Below are 22,644 nucleotides of genomic sequence, written 5' to 3'. Positions count from 1 at the left end.
ATAAGGAGAACAACAGTGCGACCTTCTGGTTTAAATGTAGAACTGATCCTTTTACATTAAATTCTCCTTTTATTTGATGCAAATAACAAAATAAAAATTAAAAAGACTTAAATATTTTGGAACTGAATTATCTTTAATATTTGGTTCCCAAACCATTCAGTTTCTGACCAACAGAATAACAGAAGCAGAGACTTGTGACCCCAACTATTGGTTGAAGCTAAAATAAAAGTCATAACAAACGACCTAAATAACTATTAAAAGTGTTTCCATCAATTTATGATTTCTTTGTTTTATATAGGACAGCTATGGCAAGTTTAAGGATCCAAAGAGGGGTCATGACCCCAACTTTGGGAACCATTGTGTTATGGTAGAGCGGTACGGTGAGGCAGTGGTTAGGGCTGTCACCGCACAGCAAGAAGGTCTGTGCACAGGTACTCCAGTTTCCTCCCACAGACCAAAAACACACATAACTCTAAATTGTCCCTAAGTATGAGTGAGTGAATGATTGTCTCTGGAGCAGAAATGGCTGCTGGGGAGATTTCCAAACCAGCAACATTACCTGTATTTTTTAAAGAAAGACAAGAATCAGTTACAGAAATTATTCTTTATTCAAGGATCCAGATAAGAGAAAGTGCTCTCAGACTGTAGTCATTAACTACACGACGAACTGTGCAGAAAATAAAGCCTAAATAGAAGCACGTTAAACTCTACACCCCTGATCAAACCTATTTATGAACCTAAGATCCGACTACAGTCTAAAATTCTTACCAAGAATAAAAGCTTATTTAAAACAAGGGAGAATAAAAAACACAAATTATCACACAACATTCCAGTTATTTAGAGGAGCTTCGTTAAAAATGTGATAAATCACCTGAGAGTTGTGCAAAAACCTCCTAATGTTCGAGGTTTAAATCCTGCATGGCAATCAAACAATCCAGGCCTCATGTTTTATCACAACATTAAAAAGTGGAAACTTCTCATGCTGGTTTCCAAAAAGCCTCAAGTGTTTTATGCGTTTTCTTCCGCCGCCATGAAATTTAAAACGAGGAAAAACAAACAACAAAAAAACAGAAACACGTTTGCAGAGGAGCAGCTTCTTACAGGCACATTTTAAAAAATAGACATCTAAAAAGTCACACGGCTTAAAAATATGTCAGTTGAAGAATCATTTCACCCTGTTTCCCAAAGCTTTAACCAACATTTTTTACATTTCAGGACAGAAATCTCAACAGGCAGGACAATAAAAGACGTTTGAATCAGAGCAAGCAAACATGGCACCTCATCTAGGGTTTGTTTTTATTTGGAAGATATAAAAATCTACAAAAGTCATTTTAGGTTTATGTACTAATAAAAGAAATGGCACATTTAGGAGTCATAAACGGGAGGGAAATGTACCACGACAGGTGAGTTTATAGCAGCAGGTGGATTCAAAGAGAAGCAGAAACCAAAAACAAACGACTCGTTTATTCGGATGCTGAAGTCCTTGAACGTGTGTTTGGATCGGAGGCTGCCAGGTCCGTGGAGTACGAAGGTGCTGATGCTGCGCGGTAGTGCTGTCGGCCATCTTTGCGGAGGCGGCTCAGTTTCCAGAATAAAGGTCCACGGTGCTGGAGCTCAGGCCCCGGCTCACGCTGAAGTTACCGCCTCCTCGAGTCTGACGGAGAGGAAACAAAAAAAAGGCTCATCATCCATCAGAGGAGAAGAAACGGGACGAGAAGGGATTTACTTTCAGAGAGTAGTTTCACCTGGAATGAGTCGTCGCTCGTTTTGTTCAGGTAATTCAACGAGGCGGCTCTCTTCATGCTGCTGGAATAAAAACAGGAAGACAGAATCCTGAATAAAGACTTGGTTGTTTTATACGTCGAAACGTTATAACGTTTAGATTTTTCAAAACATTTAAACTTTATTTCCAAGTATTTCCCCACAGAAATAAAACTAGATCCCTTCAGTTCTTACAAAAACATTATTCTCTTTAAAATCCACCTCTTCTAAGGCTCCTTTTAGCTTTTATTGACCCGTTCACTACTTTAGCTCTTAGCTAGCCTGTTGCAAATTTTAGTTTCTAAATAGCCCTTAGATTTAAAAAACAAAACAAACAATTGAAGTTTTATTCTGTAGCTGAAGACATTTATCAACTCAAAATTCAGAGCTGAAAAGTTAAACCTTCAGCTACAAAATAAAAGTCCAGTTATTTTTGTTTTTTAACTTTTTAATTTATCTTGTCCTGGAAGACAGAATCTACACCAGCATTTAGCCTTTTGTTACTTTTAGCTTCTAGATTTAGCTACTTTTTAATCAATATTTAGATTTTAGTTAGACTTCTTTTAGTTACTGTGTCACTTTTAGCTCATGTTCTGCTTCTTTTAGCTTTAACAGCTCAGTTTCGGCTCCTTCAGATCTCAGCATTCTCGCTACTTTTTCACAGAAAATGTTATTTCTCTGGTCCTAACATGAGAAGCTACTCGAGTGTTTTCCAAGCTAAGCTGCTGTCCTGTCGGCAGTTTTTACTTGGTGCTGCGAGGTTCCGGCGGTCCATTCCCCTGAAGTTTCTTCACCAGCATCTCGCTGCTGCGACGCAAAACGTCTCTGAGTTTCCCCAGAGAGCCGCTGCGCTGCAGGGCTCCACTGCCGTCCTGCGCACGCACACACACTCATCAACTATGATTCACCACTGAAAATAAACAAGATTTAATTTTGTGCAAATAAATGTATTTTTTTTGCACAGCTTGGTTCAGCTGAACAGAATCTGATCGCTTCAAACGGAGAAAAAAGTAAAATAATCAACAAATAATTTGTCTTCATTAAAGCAAAACAAACATTTTTACAGCTTCAATAAAGTCCTGGCATTACTTGGAGGAATGCATATCGCCCGCCACATTTCACGCCATCTCGTCAAATGTCAAATCCTTAAAATGATGTAAAACTTTCAGTATCTGTCGGGGATGACTCTCAGCTACTACCACTCCAAATATTAGCTCAACATCCTTAAAACTGACGGAGTTATAGACGTGTGTGTTTGGGAAGGCTGATTGGCTCTGGCGGCCATCTTAAACAGGATTAACTCCAGGTTATTGAGTTGTAAATGTTTCATTAAACTCAACGCTGGTTTGTGAGATATTTCGCTAACAGAGACAGCTTTTCAGCATCTGTAATGACGTTGTTTGTATTTTTATTTTTGTGAATCTGAACAGAATCTGAGTTTTGGTTTTCTGAACTTTACTGAAAAGTTTAATCAACATTTACCATCATTACGTTTCGGGTTACATGTTATAAGCATCAATAATTAAGAAAAAACTAGAATTATCACAGAATAAAGAAAATAATCTTTAAAATTAGCCAAATTCTGAAGTTTTCTGTTCAAAATCAGTTGAAAACATCAGTAATTAATCCATCCATCCATTTATTTATAATCACAAACCGGCTGCTGGGGTGATAAAAATGTCTTGTAATTGATTAAAGTTAAACTTATGTTCTGTTTCTGCTGTAATGCACTACAGGGTGGCGGCCAGCAGGAGGGGATTGTGGGTAAATTTCAGGAGCCAAGAACCCAAAGCATCAAAGAACGTCTTTCCTCTGGTTTTTACGTTTAATGTCTCCGTTTGACGCAGGACAGAAAGACAAAAAGGGGGACAACTTTCACAAACAGAAAAACTTTATTGGAGAATACCAACAGATGTTGATGCAATAATCTTCACAATGCAGAATGGTATATTTCTTTAGAATGCAGTCCTACTTACTAAGTTAGTGCTTAAAGACTTTACCGCTCAGGATCTTCCACTTACGGAAACAGAAGTCACACTATATATTTATTTATATATATATATATGTCAAGAATAAACAGTTCAATAAATAAGTAAGCATTCCACTAACACAACAAGTTTGTGTGAACACTATATATATAGTTTTTTTTGTTTGTTCAGAGTTGCATGAGACTCGGTGAAAGGAATGAACAATCAAGGCTTGGAGGACACACTCCAATCTAAAAACCCCAACTCCAAATGATGTGCAAAATGTAGATTAAAACATTTTAAAATCTCATAAACTCGTATTTTATTCAAGACGGAACACAGCGAACATATCAGATGTTTAAATGATAAAGTCGTACCGCTTTTGGGGGAAAAATAGGTCATTTTGAATTTTAGGGCAGCAAAAAAGTTGTTCCAGGAGCAACAAAAGGCTGTAAAAGTAAAAGAATCATCTGGAGGAGCGTTTAGTATATATTTAGGTTAAATATCTGCAGGTCAGTAAGAGGACTGGGTTGTTTTTAGAGGCTGAATGTGTCAGAAGTAAAGATGGGCAGAGGTTCACCAGCCTGACAGAAACTATAAAGTTAGTGGAAGAATTTCAGAATAAAGTTCCTCAGTGGGAAAATCCCACAGAACCGGTCCACCAATCTGGGACAAACTGAGTCTCTACAGCTTCTCGGTTTGTTTTTGTCTTGTGAAAGAAGAGATAACTTTCAAACAGACTTTTCATGTCAATTAGCCAACAGAGAAACAAAGAAAAGTGTGAAGTTGTTAAAATATTTGTTTCTGACGTGGACGGAGCGACGGAAGAAAATCCAAACGGATCAAACTCCTGCTGACGAAACTGCAGGTGTCTGACTGAGCTAATATACTGAAATAATCTTAATTTGACAGATTACCAACTGATTTTAGACGTGCTGCCGTCTTAAAACTACTTTTTTTTCATAGTTTCAACATTTTCACTCTGCTCCATGGTGAATAAAAAATGGGTTTATGAAATTTGCAAATACTTGCATTCTGGTTTTATTTACATTTTACACATCCGAGTGTTTCTTTTTTGGAATTGGTGTTGTCTGATCAGGTGTTAAGGTCATTCACATTCAGTTTGTTAAACCTTGTAAATAACACCTAAACTGTGAGGAGCAGACACTTTACGTTTGGTGCCCAAACAAAAAAAAACCAATTACGATCCACCAAAGTGACAATGTTTACAACAACCGTGTAAAAAATAAAAAAATGGCAACACTCCATTAAGCTTTGTATCCATAGTGAGAAAGGGCACAGAAACATACACAAACACTTTGAAACTACAGGAAAATAAAAAACTCCACATTGCTAAATTACAATGTTAGCTTTAACTCCACCTGCAGATCGAGGCAATTCAGGGTTTTTATGGCCATAAATCTGAAATCCTTATAAACGTCACTGAGGTTACCCACTCCCTTTTGGAAATGAGCCTTTATGAACGCTGTAAAGCCAAGGACACGGTGGCCAGTTACCGTGGCAACCACCGCTTCATGTGATTTAGCAAATCTGCCTCCAGCTTCGTCTCATCTCGCATCGTCGAGACTTTCACAACAAACCACCGCACTTATAGTCAGCCACGGACAAATTAAAAAGCTTCTTAAAAAATGTAAACAATATTAATATAAAATTAATTAAAACATCTGAATTAAAAAATTGGCAACGTTCCCTTCTCTCCCCTCACCAACAAAGCGATACAATCTTGTTATTTACGGTACCATTTGTATCTTAACTGGATTTCCAGCACTTGATTGCAGGCATTAGTTTAAAAAAAATGAAATTAAAAAAAGGTAGAAAAATGCAAATTAAAGCAAAGATAACAGATGGTTAAACACAGGCACCGAGCTGGCAACTAAACGTCAGGTTGGCTGGAAGTGTCACACTGGATGATGACCCCGCTCTAAAACGGAACTTCGCTCTCCTTTGGTGCGAAGGCAATCGTGACGCTCTTAGAACTCGCCTCAGTTTTCTGCAACAACGCTACCATTGATGGCCACCGTCGCAGCACAAGCCATGCGCCACCCGGGGATCCGAGTTGTTTCCACGACGTTGTCACGATCCGCCAGACTTCGATAAATAAACGAGAGGTCTGTGATCTGCTTCCGCCTCGCTGCTGAGGAGGAAACTCCATCAGCAGCATGAAAGGAGGACTTCAGTTATATCCACCCTTCATCGCTCCTCATCCAGCAGGCCTGAAGATGAGGAGAACCGCCGCGCTGCATCTTAATACACCCCCCGAAGATTTCACCAAAACCGTCAACGTCCTGGGTGAGTTTTTTACGTCCTAATGAGGCTGGAATCCAGCATGAAAGGCATTTAGAAATGTTTCCTGAATCATGAATAGAAGTAACATGCAAAGCTGAGGCTGCTGTTTCTTGTTTAGGGAACGGTTTACGTGAGTAGGTTTTTTATCGTTTCAGCCTTGCGTCTACACGGAAACATTGTTTTTTTAGGCTCCAAATGCAACCTTTCCAAGACCGTGCTCTTCTTTAAGTTTTCTGTTTCCACGTGAATGAAGACGTTTCTAGCGCTGCGTTGATGAGGATACTTTTAGAAACAACAGATAAAAGGACGGTTTTAGAAAAAACTGCATTTCCGTGTGGACAAGGCCTTAACGTTTCCAATAAATCATCAACTTCTCCAGCTGTACAAACAAATCTAATTTGCCCAGATGAGAAAGTCCAAGTGGGTGATGTAGAGAAGAAAATAACTAACAAGTGACTTCCTCACAGGGACAGAAACACAAACAGCGACTTCTTTTAATGTCAAGTGAGAGAAAGAGTTGAAGGAAAGGCTTGTTAGTGACAGGAGAGGACAGAGAGAAGGACAGGAAGAACAGAGGAGAAGACCAAATGTCCCAGCAGCTGAACGTGGAACAGAGACGACAACCAGGAGGGAGAGGGAGCTTTCAGAGCCGCTGCCACCGTGAACGGAGGAGGAGCTGTTGTTGATTTGTTGAGACAAAGGAGGCCAGAAGGGAAGAACAACACACATCCCTTTGTTATTGTGTCGGAGGGGAAGGAGAGAATGATGGAGGAATAATCTTGATGGCTTAGGCCTGATAAAAGAGAAGAAAGAGACAAAAAAATAGGACAAAAAAGTGCACACATGGTGAGATTAGGAGCTCTGTTGGGCTTCCTATACTAGACCTCACTGCTCTGACAAACCTGAGTTACCTTCCACTACACACTTCTCTTACACCTGATGTTTCTGTGAAGCTAAGGAAACGTCTGGATGAAAAATTAAAGCTGCCCCAGAAGCATCAGGTCAGGGATGCAGTGGATTGCAGCCTCAGTGACTCAGCTCTTTATTTCCTCCTGACGGTGCACTGCAGACACAAGACACCTGCAGTCACCGACTCCAAAATAGCTACACTCGTGTAACACTGACGCTGAGGTGTGCAGAAACCTTAGGAAGGTAGGATCTCACTGGGCTGTGAAGTCTCTAAAACGTCTCGAAACAATCGCAGGGGGTTCTCGACTTCCTCGTTTGAGTCACAGAGGCTCGCAGTCTTGTCAATTTGAATTTTGAATAGTTGCAGGCGTCCTAAACCTGGCGTGGCATCTTAAATCCAACTCCTTCACCGGGAGCTCTTCTCTGTCAGGTCTAAAAACCATGTTGATAAATAATAATAAGTATATAAATAAATCTGCTTAGCTTAATTTCTAACATGTGCTCCAGCAGATTAAATCATAAACGCGGGGGCGGCATGTCGAGGTGGGACCAAAGTGAGACTAAAACACAGTTCAGCAAATAAATTTGGCTGCGCAGAACGTGGCCACAGGTTTGCTCGTCATAAACAGAATTCAGTGAGACTGTAACTAAAATAATTGCCCATTTTCTTGTAATACTGAGCCGTGAAATAGTCTCCAACAGTTGCAGCTCAGTGAGATTCTACCTCAAGCAGCGTAAAATCTGATTTTAATCTGTGTAACACTAATAAACAAAGTAAATCCTTCTAATTTGGATCTAACCGTGATGCACACAATCCTAATCATCCCTATTTATACTAACCCATCTGAGAATATCGTGTTGAGAGTTTAAGAAGGGGGGAAGAGTACAATCCACTGACTGAGGAGAGGAAATTTCATTGACAGGCTGATTGGTTGTCGAGGCAAAAGCAATCAACAAAGAAACGGGTTAGTGATGAACAAAAGGAGGGAAAAGAAGCAGAAGATGAAGCTCGACAGGCGGCGAATTAAATCTGAGAGCACAAAAAGCTGCTGCAGACAGGCGGCTCTTTTAGGTTAAATCATGCATTTACAAAAAAGACAGAAAATATACAGATAATTAACCAGAAAAGTGTTGTTAACAGTGATCACGTCACACAGTTAGCTTCACTGGTTGAGATCCTGAAACAGAGCATTAGCATCAACTACGTTATTAAACTTTAAAACAGCAGAGTTTTGTTAAAGAGTCCCTTTTTTTGGAGGATGTAAACATTTTGGCTTCTGTCACAGATTTTCTGAGCAGAAAGCAAAGATAGGAGAGAGACAAAATTTCCCTCTGAATCAAACTTCTCATTCAGAGAAATAAATCTGCAAATAAATAAATAAATGAATGGATGGATGGATGGATGGAAGGAATTTGTTAAAAACTTTTAGTCAAACAGGTAAACACAAGTCAAAGTGACACGGTTAGAATTCAGAAATAGCAAAAAGCACGAGATAGATGACTAATTTTCTCTGTGAGTGTTACTTATTTTGCTGCGATGATGTGGTTCTCAAACTGTGGGTTTGGTCTCTGTTTTTATTTCATTTTTAATTTGTGGAACTAATGTTTAGACGTTGCCGGGACTCGTCAGCCAATCCGTGACCTGAACGGGAGTGCCGAGGAGCCCAGAGGGAAGAGTTTTATCTCTTAGCCGCGACTCCTCCAGATCGAAAACCGTCGAGGTTGGAAAACGCTGCTAAGCCGGCCGTTCGGTTTACTCAGGAGGGGCAGCAGTATGCCGATGTGGACAAAAAGGCAGCTTTAAACTGGAGGAATAGAAAATATCTTTCTGTGGGAGAAAACTGTTCTCTCTCCAGGAGCCGCGAGAACAAAACAGCGATACGTTTTCTTGCAGCGAGGCGAGGTGTCCCGACAACTACTGTCAGGTTAATGAGGAAATGTCGACATTACTGCTTTTCTGCTGGAGCTGAAGTTTGAGTTTCTGGTGAAGCACGGCCGTAACAAACTTTGTTCTAGTTCCTGCCACGTCGAGCACACGGTTCTTGCAGACGACGCAAGAAACTTTACAGCAAACAATAAATCAGATCATCTGTTTTTTGTGTCTGAATCCAGTCGTTTTTATCTCCTTGTAATGTGCAGTTCCAGTTAAGTTACTTAGCAGAGGGGAGCCTGGAAATGCAGCATTAAAAGTTCGAGAACCACTGGGACAATGAAACATCTCCTTGTGATGGGAGCACATGCGAGGCTGAGGAAGCTGCTAACGGAAGCCTTCACATTCACACAGAACCGTGAGGGAGCAGCAGAGATCAGGTTAACAGGTGCTTCTGAGCCGTGTGAAAACACACACAGTGTTAGGCCGGCTCATGCATGTGTGGACCGGCGCCGTCGGAGGCGAGGCACAGGCCCAGGCATCTCTGACATCACAATCCTGCTTCTCTGGCTTACCCAACATCACCCAGAGGGCTTTTTTTATTATTATTATTTTATTTTTTTAAAGCCACCACACCCAGTAAGGTGTTTCTTATTAAAATGCAAAGATTCAGTGTCAGGTTTCAGCTCCAACACAGAGGAACGAGCACGAAGAACACCGAATACCACGTCGGCTGAGCCCGAGAGTGGAAACAAGTCGGGCGGTGTTTCTGAGTGCCACCTGAGCACGTCAATATTTAAACAGGTTGCCAAGGTGCCAGAGCCTGAGCGTGTGCCTTTTTTTGTTACCGTTTCACTTGCAGCGAAACAACCAAACAACACATTCAGTTCCAAGCAATAAACAGCAAAAACGTGGGTTTGTAGCTCAAAGCAAACTGTGAAGCTAAAAAAAAAAACAAAAAGGGTGAGCATGCCAGGACACTCAATCAGCTGAACATCTGCTACAAGTTATTTTCAGGTTAACTTTATGATAAAAAGGTGTGGCTGTGCTTTAGGGAGTAGATGGGCTGGTACAGATACAGGAGACCTTTAAAATGATTTAGAAAAATGCCTGGAATTTGCTTTTAATTTGATGCCACTCAGATTCTTCTTGTGGTGATGGATGTGGCGTCAAACGTGACCGTGGTCGAGACATCACGAGCCGTTCGATCAGTGGTTCCCAAGACGTGGCTTCATGAAAGCATCAACTTTCAGGTCTTAATGTGAAAATTTTATTAATACAGCGACAATTCACGACAGCAGCCGTCTCCAAAGTATTTTACAGCAAAAATAAGTCCAAATTCAGTTCAAAACAAATCCAGATTCCAGTCTAATCAACCCAATTACGATACGATCTCATTATGAAATGCTGAGAAGGTTATAAATGTTAACATCTCAGGACAGAAATCATCTCAGGGGTTGTTGAAGCAGGTAGTGCTATCATTAAGATCTCGTTTGTTGCGATGTTTCCAGACTTTAATCAGCAACAGGAGGGGTTGCAAACCTCTGTTGATTGTTGGCTGAAAAGTTTGGGAACCACTGGTCTAAATCAGCTTCCTGACTCTTTTTGTTAAAATAAAGCACCAGTCTCTTTTAGTATAATGTAGAATGACGTACTGTACCAGCCCTCACTCACCAGGCATCACTACCACCCCCTGGTTTTTCCAGAGAGGCCGCTGGCCGTGCTGATTCTACAACAGTGGATGTGTACTCACCCCGTTCCACTCCACGCCCATACTCACTTCCTCGCCAGTCTCAGAGCCGCTCTCATACTTAACGCTGGTCAGGCTGTCTCTGCTCCTCCGCCTGTCTCCCTCTGTGTCTTTCAGGAGCTCCACCACGCGTGTTTGGTGGATCGGATCGATGCCCTGTGACGCACACAGGTGCAAAACACAAATGCAATGAGAACGAGCACGGACACAGACATCGGCTGGAGGACGTGGGGAGGGGAGGAAATTAAAGTGGTGTCATGTTTCCTGTCCCTTTTAATGCACTCAAAGCATAGTTCCAGAGACGAGCAAACATTTTAAATGGCTGATGGGAGTGATGTTAGGGCGGGGAGAGGTGGAAGCTCTACAGGAGCTAACAGAGACAAACCACTTACTGTGTTGCTCTGGATCCACAGCAGTGTGGGAAAAGGGAAAGAAACAACACAAGACTTACTTCTCTATCACCGGGGACATGTTTCAGAGTTTACAAAAACAGAAACAGTTTTTTGTATGCAGGGATGAGCTGACCTGCTTGCGAGACCTCACAGCACACTCCTCCAGGGTTTCAGCAGCCTCTAGTTTGCCTTGCCGGCGGTACAGGGCGCCCAGGTTCCTCAGAGTAGTGTTCACCGTCGGGCTGCACGCAGGAGACACATTCAGACACATTCTACTCAAAGCTCACGTTGAACTGAACAAGGCAAATGCTAACGCTTCTAAATGCTTATAAATCTGACTCAAAACGAGTCTCCAGCTCGTCTCACCTGTTGACTTTGCAGGCCTTGTACCAGCCACCATACTCTCCATACGGGGTGTTGTCTCTGTGTTTGCCCTGGAAGTAAATCAAACGGCAGAGGAAGAAGAAAAACACATGAAGGGCAGTTGTGGTCACAACTGGATTGGGTGCATTTTGTTTTCCTGCATTCACACAACACAATCAACTGTCCTCTGGAGCTTATGTCGTGTGTCTGGAGACTACAATAGGAGGCGAGCTCATTTTCCGTTGTCGTAACACTTAATTAGAAACCAAAACACAAGGTTTTGCTTCTGTTGACGCATCTCACCTTGCTCATTTCCTCTCTTTCCTCTGCGTGCATCCAGATGGGCTTGTTCTCAGCTGCAGACAGACAGGAGAGATGATCCACACATCACACAAGAACACGCCTCCTTTATTCAGCGGCAGATTTCATAAAACCTAAGCGAAGCGAAGACTTAAAAATGCCAAATGAATGAAATTCAAACAACATAACAGTGTTCAACACCGCTCTTAAAAGTATAAATAAATTTTATTAGATTAACAGTCAGTTATAAACAATTTGCAGATTCTTTTTCAAATAAATTAAAGTATGAAATGATAAGGGAGATCTAAAAATGGTAAACAATAACCAGAGGAAGGGGTACAAGAGAATCCTGGTGATACAATATGAACCAAAAGAAAAACAACAAGATTATCTTAAACTAATTGCTTTTTTAAGGCAATCTGTATGATTTAGGCATAAATACAAGTGAGTGAACTGTACCGACTACAAAAAGACATTTATCATTAACTAGTGCTGCTAAATGCTGCATCGCTTTCAACTCACTGCTTAAATCTGAGCACGACTGCAGAGCGACATGAAAAATAAGCCTGTCAGAAAAAAAGAGATGAGCACAACCTGCTGCTCCACATTTCTCTAAGAGGCCATTTTAGTTTTTAGATTAAAGCTGAAAAAAAAGGCAGATCTGAAGCCGAAAGAGAAGCGAACTCTTCCTTTCTTCAAAAAGTTTCTGTAATCGAGTCCTCTGATTGATGAAGACCGCTTTTAGCCATCTGTCCATCACCGACTCGGCTCGCTGGCGTGAGACAAGCAGCACATGGGAAAACAGAAAAATCTGATTTCTGATCAAGTTTCTTCTTTTTTTTTTAAACTGTATGTATTCAGTGACTTAAGGCTGACCCTCCACCTGAACTAGTCCAGCGCCCACTATGAGGCCTCACCATCCACAGATCCAAACTCCTTCTCGTGAGCACGGGTCAGGATCTCTTTGTACAGGATCTCAGCCTCCTTGTATTTCCCCTGTTTGAGGAAGCAGGATGCCTGAAGAAGAAACAGAGGGGGAAAGTGCATTTTAGAATCAGATTAAATGAGCCCAGTGAATTAAAATGGGCCTCTCTCTACAGCCCAATATCTGTAAAACTGAGTTATAGCCATTTTGTTGTAGGGATAATGACATCAGTCGGGCGCTGCCTTGCATAACCTGAAGAAATCAGTCTCTTTTGTGAAGTCAAGGACCGCATTAACTGAAAAACATCAGTTGAATAGGGTGAGATTTGTGCAGAGCGAACAAAACACTCCAGTAATGTTGTTTCCTTTAAGAATCAGCAGTTTGGGTTTGTGTTGTTCCAGCCGCAGCTCCATGGAGATCGTGTTTCCGAGCGTCAGTGATACTGAAAGCTAAGAGGTTTGACTGGAAGAGGAAAAACACGCAGCATAACTTCTTTCTTACCAGGTTGTTCTTGGTTTTGGCCACGTTGGGATCATCGGGGCCCAGCCTGCACTCGTAGATCTCCAGGGCGCGGCAGTAGTAATACTCCACCTCCTCGTATTTGCCCTGATTCTGGCACAGGAGGGCCAGGTTGTTCAGCTGTTTGGCCACATCCGGGTGGTCCTTCCCGAGGACCTGGAGATATAATCCAAACACAAAATGTCTTGAGTTAACATGTCACTGTGTCTTTCTGGCTCACTGATGTCTTTTTGGTGGCTACGCATCCCGGTGCTGCTTCCTGAGGAGATCTAATAAAAGACCGGCTCATCAATCGACGTAACAGAGCTCTCAGGCTGAAAGTCGCTCTCTGCTGAGTTCAGTCATTTCTCATATCACATCTCAAACCTCACCTCTCTCCAACGGTTACCATCTATTTTCAGCTCTGCTCTCAATTAAAACCTCTAATTCCCCTTCCTATTTACAGCGGATGATGGTTAGAAGTGACATTTTTGGAAATACTGTCGCAGTTAATCATTTTATTACAGCAAGCCAAATGTTCACGGGTTCAGGCGGCGGGCTGTCGGCTGGTCAGCTGACGCAGTCCTGGGATCCAACCCACCTTTTCTCTGATCTCCAGAGCCCTCTTACACAGAGGCTCGGCTTCTTTGTACTTCCCCCTCTTCCCGTACAACACGGCCAAGTTGTTCAGCGTTGCAGCGACCTGGAAACACGCAGAAACAGAAAACTAAACCAGAGACCGCGTACTGCTCGGATAAGCTGCTTTTCTGAAACTGTAAGGCAGGTAAAGCTCCTTGTAAAGAGAAAGAAACACACAAGGCAAACTGAAAAGCCTGCAGAGTACTTATGAGCACATTTACATTGTGTTTCAAAAGTAAAACTTCAACTGGCTTCTATGTTTTCATCTTATGTAAGAGTCTTTAGCCTCAGTCCATACTGATTGTCAGGTCACGAGCTGAGAAGTCACGTGAAAACCAAAAAAAAAATCCTTACTCCAACAGGAAAATCTACTTCGAATGACTGAGCAGCACAGTAAACAATACTGAGCTGACATTGCTTCTCTGCAGATCAATTATTCTGAACAAACAAACAGTTTATATAAGCGAGGAGTCTTACGGCTGGATGGTCTTTGCCCAGGGTTTTCTCACGGATGGAGAGCGCATCGTTGAGCAGATGAGCTGCCTCTTTGTATTTGTTTTGATCCCTGCATTTACGGGAGAGAAGACAAATTTATCAAACAAACAAAAACGAAAAGTAACGATGATAAAACCTAAAGTTTGTCTTCTGACCTATAAACTAAGGCCAAAATGTTAAGCATGGTGGCGACGTCAGGATGGTCGTGTCCAGAGGTCTTCTCCAGGTCCTCCAAAGCCTGCTTGCAGAGGGGCACCGCCACCTCGTACCTGCCCTGCGAGGCGTACTGGATCACCAGGTTGTGCAGGGTCCTCAGGCGAGCCGGTATCTCGTAGCCGCCCTGCTGGGCTGCAGCTACAGCCGCGCTGTTGTGTTGGTGCTGCACTGTGAGGGACAAAACCAAACACAGAGTCAGCTTATACACCAACAAACACACTCTGACCTGATTAAATTACTGACTACATCTGGAAGACTTAATTGATTAATCAATTAAATGCTAAAATGGATGCAATATTGTATAATTTGTTCTACATAGTCTTGGTATCAGACTCATCAAGACCAGGTGAGCTCCTTTAAGCAGCCGCACTTACTTCCTTGACCCTGATCCTCTTCATCATTGGGGAAGAGGTCGTCCAAGTTGTCCTTCGGTGTTTCTTTGTCTTTCTCCTCCTGCTGATAGGACAAAATAAACCAGCCGTTCAGAATCATCAACAAACGAGAACCACAACCAACAGGAACTGTGCCTCAAATCAGAGATCGAGATGAGAAAATCATAAAACAATAAATAAAAAATAAATAATGGTATACACCACATATGCAGATCTGTAAATTAGGCTGTTAGAATCCATTCAAATCCAGCTAAAAGCTGAAAATGGTAAAGAAAGTTGCTTTTAGTCCCAAATCAAGGACCTCAGCCTCTTGCTGATGGAAGCAGCTGAAGTGGAAACGGCTCATTAAACTCATTTCGTCATCAAGAATATGACAAGAAAATGCAGAGACTCGTTCCTGCTGCACCATCAATAAGGGCCCCGCTGGAGCGGCTCATTCTTAGAAAACTGCACTTTTTAAATATAACAACAAACAGCAGCAAACCTTTTAAAATGTTGGTACAAATAGCAGAAGAATAGCTTGTTAGCCTGGCTCTTTTGATTGTAAAGGCTGCAGACCCCAGTCATGTACAAACATTACAAAAATGCTTCAGAATACATCAGCCTGACTGCAGGGTGGTGATGTTTTACTTACAGTGGGTGAGACGTCTTCGTCGTACTTTTTGAGCTGGTTCATGAACTCCAGGTGCTTCTTCTCCTCCTCCAGCTGGGCCACGTTCTGCTCGCTCTTCTGCAGCTTCTGCTGGGTGTTGGCCAGCTCGTCGCGCAGCCACTGGTTCTCCTGGCAGAGCCTCCTCACCTGGGCGCGTAGCTTCTGCTTCTCAGACTCCACGGCGTTCAGGTGGTTGGACAGGGCCATCATCACCTGAGGAGGACAGCAGCGAAATTTGGGATGAGAGGGTAAATAAGAGCAACAAGGCAGAGGAGAACACGTTTGGTCTGATTCTGGGTGAATCATGGTCATCACACAAGCTGAAAACAGAATGAGGAAGCAGCGACACGTACAGAAAACATGCTACGTTCCTCATCTTTTTTTGCCAGTTTTAATTCTCATAACTTTAGCTTGTTTACCTGTGCTTCTCCCAGGCCCAGTTCAATCATCTCCACCGACTTGCGGAGCAGATTGGACTTCTCGTGGACCAGGTTGGCCTCTTCATCCTTCTTTAGGCACTTGATGGTCTCCAACAGGCTGTGGAGGATCGAGTTGTGCTCATTCTTCAGGGCCTCCAGACCCTGGATCACCAGCTTTGTGTTGGAGATGATCTCCTCCTGAGAGAGCTTTTCAAGCTTCTCTTCCCGCGGGTACACCATGGTCGACATGTTCTCTGGAGCTCAGGGAAACCTGGAGGAGATATGGAGCAGGAGGTTCAGACAAAACGACAAACTGTGGATATTTATCACCCACCACTTAAGATAAAGGGCAAAAATGTTTGATCATGTTAGCAAAATAACTCACAAACCACTGGATGGATTTTAGTAAAACTCTCAGAAAGTGATACAGTAATAATCTTTAAGCGTTCCTGTAAAGATTGAAAAGGAAAGGAAAGGAAAATGTGAATTTTCTGTAAAAATCCAGAAATGTGTGAATTGTTGAAGCTGAAACTTAACTGTTAAAGATAAAACAAGCAAAACAAAATTAATAAAATCAGTAGTTAAAAGCTAAAATTGGCAAAAACAGCAGCTAAATCTCTGACAGTAATCATCGCATGCACATTATTTGGAGTCAACCCAGTTCCAAATGTCTGTAGGAAACAAACAAACAAACAAAAAAAGGGCTAAATCTCAGTTGATTTTACAAACATGGAGGTAAAGTCTGAAGCGTTAGCAGCTGAGAGCCATCCTCAACAGATGAGTAACGTCAAGGTTTGACCAAAACGGCTACAACTTCATCCCTTCAACACAAGATCTTAATTTTTATTTATTTATTTAAAACTCCAGCATAAAAGGTGGCGGGCGACATGCATTCCTTTACCTGTGCTTGTTGTCCTAGCTTTATTTTTCCTCTGTCTTTGTACGAAATAAAAGAAGATATCAGTGTCTACCGGTGACGCTAACAGACACCATGACATCTCTGAGCTCCGGTAACAGAACCATCCTCCAACAATGAGATGGCTGTGAGAGGAAGTCTCCTCGTGATTTCCCTCTACAGTCGAGACAATGGGGTTAAATTACCTCAGCGATACCCTGTGGGTCAGCATTTCTTTTAGGAAAGTTACGGAGCTGCATGTTGGGACTGGAAACACACAAGCTGGAAAACTGAGAATTAAATACATACAGGATCGTTTAAGCTACTGAAGGAAGCGACTGTCAGGATGATGAGCTCGGGCTGCAGCTCGCTGCGTGGCGCAGAGGCGCTGCAGGACACCGCAGGACACTCGAATCAGAGGAAAGGCCTCTGACTTTCTATCATACGAGAGCAGGGCGCATGTGACATTTTCCACTCAGAGTCCGAAGGTCAGCGATGACTCAAAGAGACACATCACCGCCGGCTGCGGCGTCCAAATGCCAGCGCAAAAACAAGACAACGCCTTTGGAACCAGACAAAGTTAAATTGGAACTTTCTGCATTTCAGCTAAACTGTTAAAGACAGGAGGACTGCAGTCAAAACACACCAGCTGAGAAAGTTATACTTTTAGTTTTAATGTGAATCTGTGGTGATATATAATAAACCAGTGTGCCTCTTCAGCCACTACACAAATGTGTGAACGCTGTGTAAACGCTGAAGAGGCATCTTAAAATCTTTGAATTTTTGTCTCACAAACAGTCGATCATGTTTCTGAGAGAACCCCTAAGGGGACATTGGTGAAAAGAATTAAAATAAAACAGATTTCTTGTGGATATTGGCGCACAGCAGATAGGATCACATCTCCAAATGACTGAAAACACTTAATATTTCTGATGACGTCGTCCAGAAACTCAATAAAGATAGTCACGGCTTATATAATTTATCTTAACAGTGACGTCTGACGAGCACAGTTACGGTTTCTTTATTGACGAGTCTGAGATCAATTAAATCTCTAATTTCAATTTCCATACCCAAAACAGAACCTGAACTGAACTGGATACTGTAACAATTTTGTTGATCTTAAGCAAAGTTTACACGTGAATGAGCTCCAGGAAACGTTTTAAACTCCTCGGCGTTGTTTGTAAAAACGTTACACAATCGCACGGTGACGCCGTGACCGCAAATAACGTTCAACCTGCCGTCGTTTCTGTGATTTTTTTGTATTTCAACTCGCAGACCCTACAGTCTCGAGATGAGAACGATTACATTCAGGATAACAAACGTGTCATCGCTCGTTTGGAAATGAAAAAACCCAGAGCTGTGTCATCTGGGCCTTAGATTTTAGTTACTGTTGCCTTAATTTTAGCTATTCCCCTAAATCCTAACAGCTATTGATTATATAGTTCTTTTATTTACCACTTAGGTTTTTATCCAGTGCCCTGAGGCGACTTTTGTTGTAATTTGGCTCTCTATAAATAAACTGAATTAAATTTGAAGAGATTTGTGAACCCTTTGGGTGTTTTAATCAAACGCAGACCCAACTGCATCCTAAATGAAGCTCTAAAGAGTTAAAACTTTACATTTTTTTCTGTAAGTCATCATGAAATGCAGATATGTTGTGCATCAAATATAAAAAGACCAGAAAGTTCACACTCCATTCATTTGATAACCGCCTGTAGAGCAGAAATAGCTGCCAACAGTTCATCCGAATGCTACAAACAAATGAACTCTTGTTTGCATGGATAAAAAGATTATTCTAACAGTGTTTTCACTGTCTGAAGCTCATTTATAGTCAGACTACAGATGTGAACGTTATCTACACGGTGAGGTCTCACTAAAGTCAAGTCAACCGTTTCTCTCTCGTCAGATCTGACATCGAAGCTCCTCTGAACACCTAACGAAACGTTCTCTTTGAATGATCAAGAACGTTTACAGATCACACAGTTTATTACCCTGAGGAGCAACTCGGCTGCCAAACAACCTGTACGGATAAAAAGAGCCGACTGGCTGGAGAATAAAGAGGAACGTTTCGCGTCAGGCAGCATCCTTCCCAAAGTAAAACGCTCCGACGCCTCCAACAAAGACTTCCTTTCTTCAGACAGCGGGAGTTAATGTTTGCCGAGTCTTTAAAGAGGAGATAAAGTCCAACAGCTATGATGCTGCCATTCACTTTCTCTCTTACATCTCAAGTTTCATGAAGATTATATGCAAATAAAACAGCCAATGACGTCAAACTGTAACAGAAAAACGCAGCAGATTTCATTAAATCGACTCACTGCTGCTGCTGACACGGGTAACAGTGATTTTCTGTAAAAAAAACACTGAACTTTTTTATGTACAAGTTACACATTAAACAGCGTGATATATTCACATGATGCAGGCTTTTTTGTGTCTTCAAACGCTCTCATTATCAGGTTCAGGAATTTGTGATAAACTGTGAGCAGAAACAAAGTAAACGCAGGCGAATAAATAAAGTTTTATTAACAAATCCCTTTAGCTGAAGCCCTGCCCTTTTATTCTGCAAACAGCACAGACACAGAAAAAACAAAATGGTTCTGAACAGATGTTTCTGCCTCTCACTGGGTCTCTGCAGCAGATGGGATATTTAGTAAATGTAGCTCGACAGAAAAGGGTTTCACAGTAATAATCTTCACACATTCAGGTAAAAAGGTTGAAAAGCAAAAAACGAACCAAAAAAAAAATCTGAATTTTCTGTGAAAATCCATTCAGCGTGACTGCTAAAATGTGTTCAAGAGGCTGAAACAACCATCAAACATAAAAAACAAAAGCTAAACCAACAAAACCAAAGCCAAAAGCTTACACGAGCACAACGGCAACTAAAAAAATTATTTTGCAAAACATTAACTAAAAGACAAAACCAACAAAACAGCAGGTCAAACATAAAACCAGGAAAACATTCCCTACAGGTTATAATAGCAAAACCAGTAGCTAAAACATAACACCTGTGAAACCACAGCCAAAGACTAAAATTAGCACATCTGCAGCTAAAAGTTAAGATTAGAAAATTAGTAGATAAAAGCTAAAAACACGGCAGAAAAGCTCCAATCAGAACAGTACATAAACCCTAAAATTATCAAAAATTTAAACCCTGAAATGTGCTAAAACAGAACTCCAGTGAAACTGTAAAGAAGGTAAATAAAGTTAATTATTTTTAAGAAATACCAAAAGTCCCAGCACCCATCTCCTGAACGTTTTGATCCACGAAGGATCAACATGGCTGAAGGAGCTAATGTCAAAAAACAAACTATAAATAGGAAAACAAGCGTGAACGCCAAGTCAGCATTTACACCATGAACGAGCCATTATAAGAAGAAATCATCAAAATGGTAGCTTAAAACAATGTTTACCCTCATTAATTATCCTACCAAATGGCTGATAAAAGTCGACAGGATCAGGACAGCGATGCTTTCGGCTGCTGCACCCTTTAAAACAAAAACAACAAAAAAAAAAAAAACAAGCCAGACCTTTGCTTCAGACCAGAGCCTCGAATCTCGGCAGGAAGAAAAGCTGAATAATGGCTCCTGCTCCAGCAAATCATACTAAAACTGTCCTAATCCAGTGATTTTTATTCATTTTTTTAATTAAGATTCAGCGAGAGGAAGTGGAGCCAGATTAAGAGGAGTAACGAGTGATGATGGTGCAGAGGAGGAGAAAGAGGAGGAGGAGGATGGGAGCTGCCTGCAGGATGAGTGTGACCTTCCCACTGCTTCGTCAGAACCACCAGCATCAGCTCAGGGTGCACGCCGGGAGTCAGGCTCCGCCCACAGCGGGACGAAAACACAGTGCGGAGGAGGGAGGGAGCTGCTCCTCTCCTCCATCCTGACTCCTCCATCCTAACATGGAATAACCTCGATGACACCACATCTAAAGGCTGAAAAACTTCACATAATCTGATAATCTGAGGGGGAAATAAACGCACTCTGAAAGGATTAAACTATCTCTTCTGGTAGAGATATTACGGATTAAATATTCAGACTTAACCATATTTATTTAATCTAAATAAAGGAATAAAGAGTTGCTGTTGTAACTTAACGTGGGACTTTTATGGACAAGACTGATGACTAACATTCAAAGGTCATACAATAGTAAAGGAAAGAATAAAATCTCTGTTTTATTCTTTGGCTCTGGTCCATCGGAGTGTCGCGTTTGCTTGTCTGAAATAATCTGTGTCTCATCGAGAACATTGCTATTAAAATATACTTTTTGTTACCAGAATAAATAGGTATAAAAACAGAATGATCTGAGGGGAGAGCTAAAGTAACGGAAACAATGAGGAGCCTTCTAAAAAGAAACCATAAAACACGTTTAAAGCAGTATATAAAAAACACATGCTGTTAACTATTTTAACTCCAACAGAAAGTGGAACACTGTAGTTGCTCTGTAGACTAAACAAGAATAATTGTACATAATTATATGAAGAGGTAAACAGGGGTAGGATTTAGCAAACATTTGCTTCCTTTTCAATTATTTAACCAGGAAGATTCCACTGAGATTAGCAATCTCTTTTTTTTTTAAAGGGAAAACGTGTGTATCATTGATTTAGACTAAAGTAATCTCAGTTTAGTCCTCAAATGAGGACTCGGGAAACTTAGCTTTGTTTTTTTGGAGTATAATAAACTCTGCATTAATAATACATCATGTCTGTTTGCATTTGTTTTTTTTCTTTTATATGTCTAAATAAATCTGCTTTTTCTCCCACTAATCTTTCAATGGTGAATTAACTGAATAGCATCAGTTCCTGCCCGGCTTAAATACTGTGTGATCTTTTGTAATTTCTTCCTTTATTAGGACAGAAAAGAAAGAGCAAATGGGAATGAATTGCTGCAGTGGTTGCGTTAAAAGAAAGAAAGATGGAGAGAAAGGAAGACAGAATGAGCCCCTGAGAGATGATGAAGCCTGACACCAGCACAGATCATGATCTCCTGCTCGGTTTCCTGCACAAACATCGATCCAAACACGGAGTCCGTCTCAGACTCAGACACAAAGGAGAGCCGGGCTCGGGGAGGGTGTGGCAGAGCCGCTGATGTGATCCAACCACCCCTCCACTATGCAGCTGCTCAAACATCAATGTTAACACGGGTTTAAAAAGGCAGGTGTAAGACAAAACAACATGCTCAGTGTTTATTTTATGTCATGGTTACTACATGTTAGCAACCCTGCACAACCGTCACGTATTATTTTTAATTTACTCGTTACTGGAAAGCAGCATTAAGTGTATAATTTGACAACAAAAAAAGCTGTTTAGAACCACAATCAGTTGGGTTTGGCTTTGACAACAAGCCTTAATATTAGACCATCTATGCGTTTTATTACGTTTTGCATATTTATGATAGTTTCCGCTCAACCTGACACAGCCAACTTCATGCCGTTCGCGTTTCGTGTTTTTTTTCCCTCTCCGCGGCTGCGTTAGCGCGCTAAGCTAACCGGTTAGCATCACCACTCCCAAGCTAACTGCTTCCGCTTTCCGAAGCGCCAAACGGACGTTTTCCCAAACGAGAGCTCTTCGACAAAAGCGCCACACGGACACACGCTCGCACACACGGCCTGGAGTGGTGTGTAATTTTTTGGTTTTTAATTTCACTTACCGAGAGCTAGGACCGACGGCTAGCTCCGCTCAGCCCCTTTAAATCCAAAATGTCTCCAACGCAGCAAAAATTCTCCCAGAAGCCTTTGCGGCTGACGCTGCGAACAGTGACGTAATGTTTTGTTTTTGCAGTCTGTGTAGACATAGAAGAAATATGTAGATTTTTAAAAGAAAAAGACAAATTTTGTTGTTTTTTTTAAATTGGGATTATTTTTGGACTAATCAGAAAGCAAAAAAAGAACCACGAACC

At 41.5% G+C, this 22,644-nt stretch overlaps 1 protein-coding gene across 10 annotated transcripts; it reads right to left on the bottom strand.

Moving 5' to 3' along the window:
- Positions 1-589: 589 nt before the first annotated feature.
- On the bottom strand, positions 590-22,507 carry klc1b (kinesin light chain 1b). 10 transcript variants are annotated; one of them, XM_017424272.3, is made up of 17 exons: positions 22,396-22,507; positions 15,856-16,126; positions 15,419-15,649; positions 14,767-14,848; positions 14,332-14,560; positions 14,159-14,246; positions 13,644-13,745; positions 13,046-13,219; positions 12,537-12,636; positions 11,623-11,675; positions 11,323-11,390; positions 11,090-11,198; positions 10,957-10,965; positions 10,568-10,720; positions 2,509-2,633; positions 1,746-1,806; positions 590-1,654 (listed from the first exon to the last, which is right to left on the bottom strand). In XM_017424272.3, exons 2-17 carry the CDS (start codon positions 16,102-16,104, stop codon positions 1,580-1,582), a joined length of 1,908 nt encoding a protein of 635 aa, XP_017279761.1. In that variant the 5' UTR covers positions 16,105-16,126; positions 22,396-22,507; the 3' UTR covers positions 590-1,579. The 10 variants fall into 10 exon arrangements, with proteins under 10 accessions (XP_017279761.1, XP_037829622.1, XP_017279763.1 ...); XM_037973694.1 differs by having other exon boundaries at positions 10,595-10,720; XM_017424274.3 differs by having other exon boundaries at positions 14,767-14,845.
- Positions 22,508-22,644: the final 137 nt, after the last annotated feature.

The sequence above is a fragment of the Kryptolebias marmoratus genome, linkage group LG22 (assembly GCF_001649575.2).
Source record: "Kryptolebias marmoratus isolate JLee-2015 linkage group LG22, ASM164957v2, whole genome shotgun sequence".
In the NCBI taxonomy this organism is placed as follows: domain Eukaryota; kingdom Metazoa; phylum Chordata; class Actinopteri; order Cyprinodontiformes; family Rivulidae; genus Kryptolebias; species Kryptolebias marmoratus.
The sequence above is the reverse complement of the archived record's forward strand: the minus strand, read 5'-3'. Positions and strand labels throughout refer to the sequence as shown.

Coding starts and splice junctions, on each gene's coding strand:
- klc1b (XM_017424272.3), bottom strand. CDS start 16,104: ATGTCGACCATGGTGTACCCGCGGGAAGAGAAGCTTGAAAAGCTCTCT. Junction 1,807..2,508: donor CCGGAACCTCGCAGCACCAA/GTAAAAACTGCC, acceptor TTTTTATTCCAG/CAGCATGAAGAGAGCCGCCT. Junction 1,655..1,745: donor CGAGCGACGACTCATTCCAG/GTGAAACTACTC, acceptor CCTCTCCGTCAG/ACTCGAGGAGGCGGTAACTT.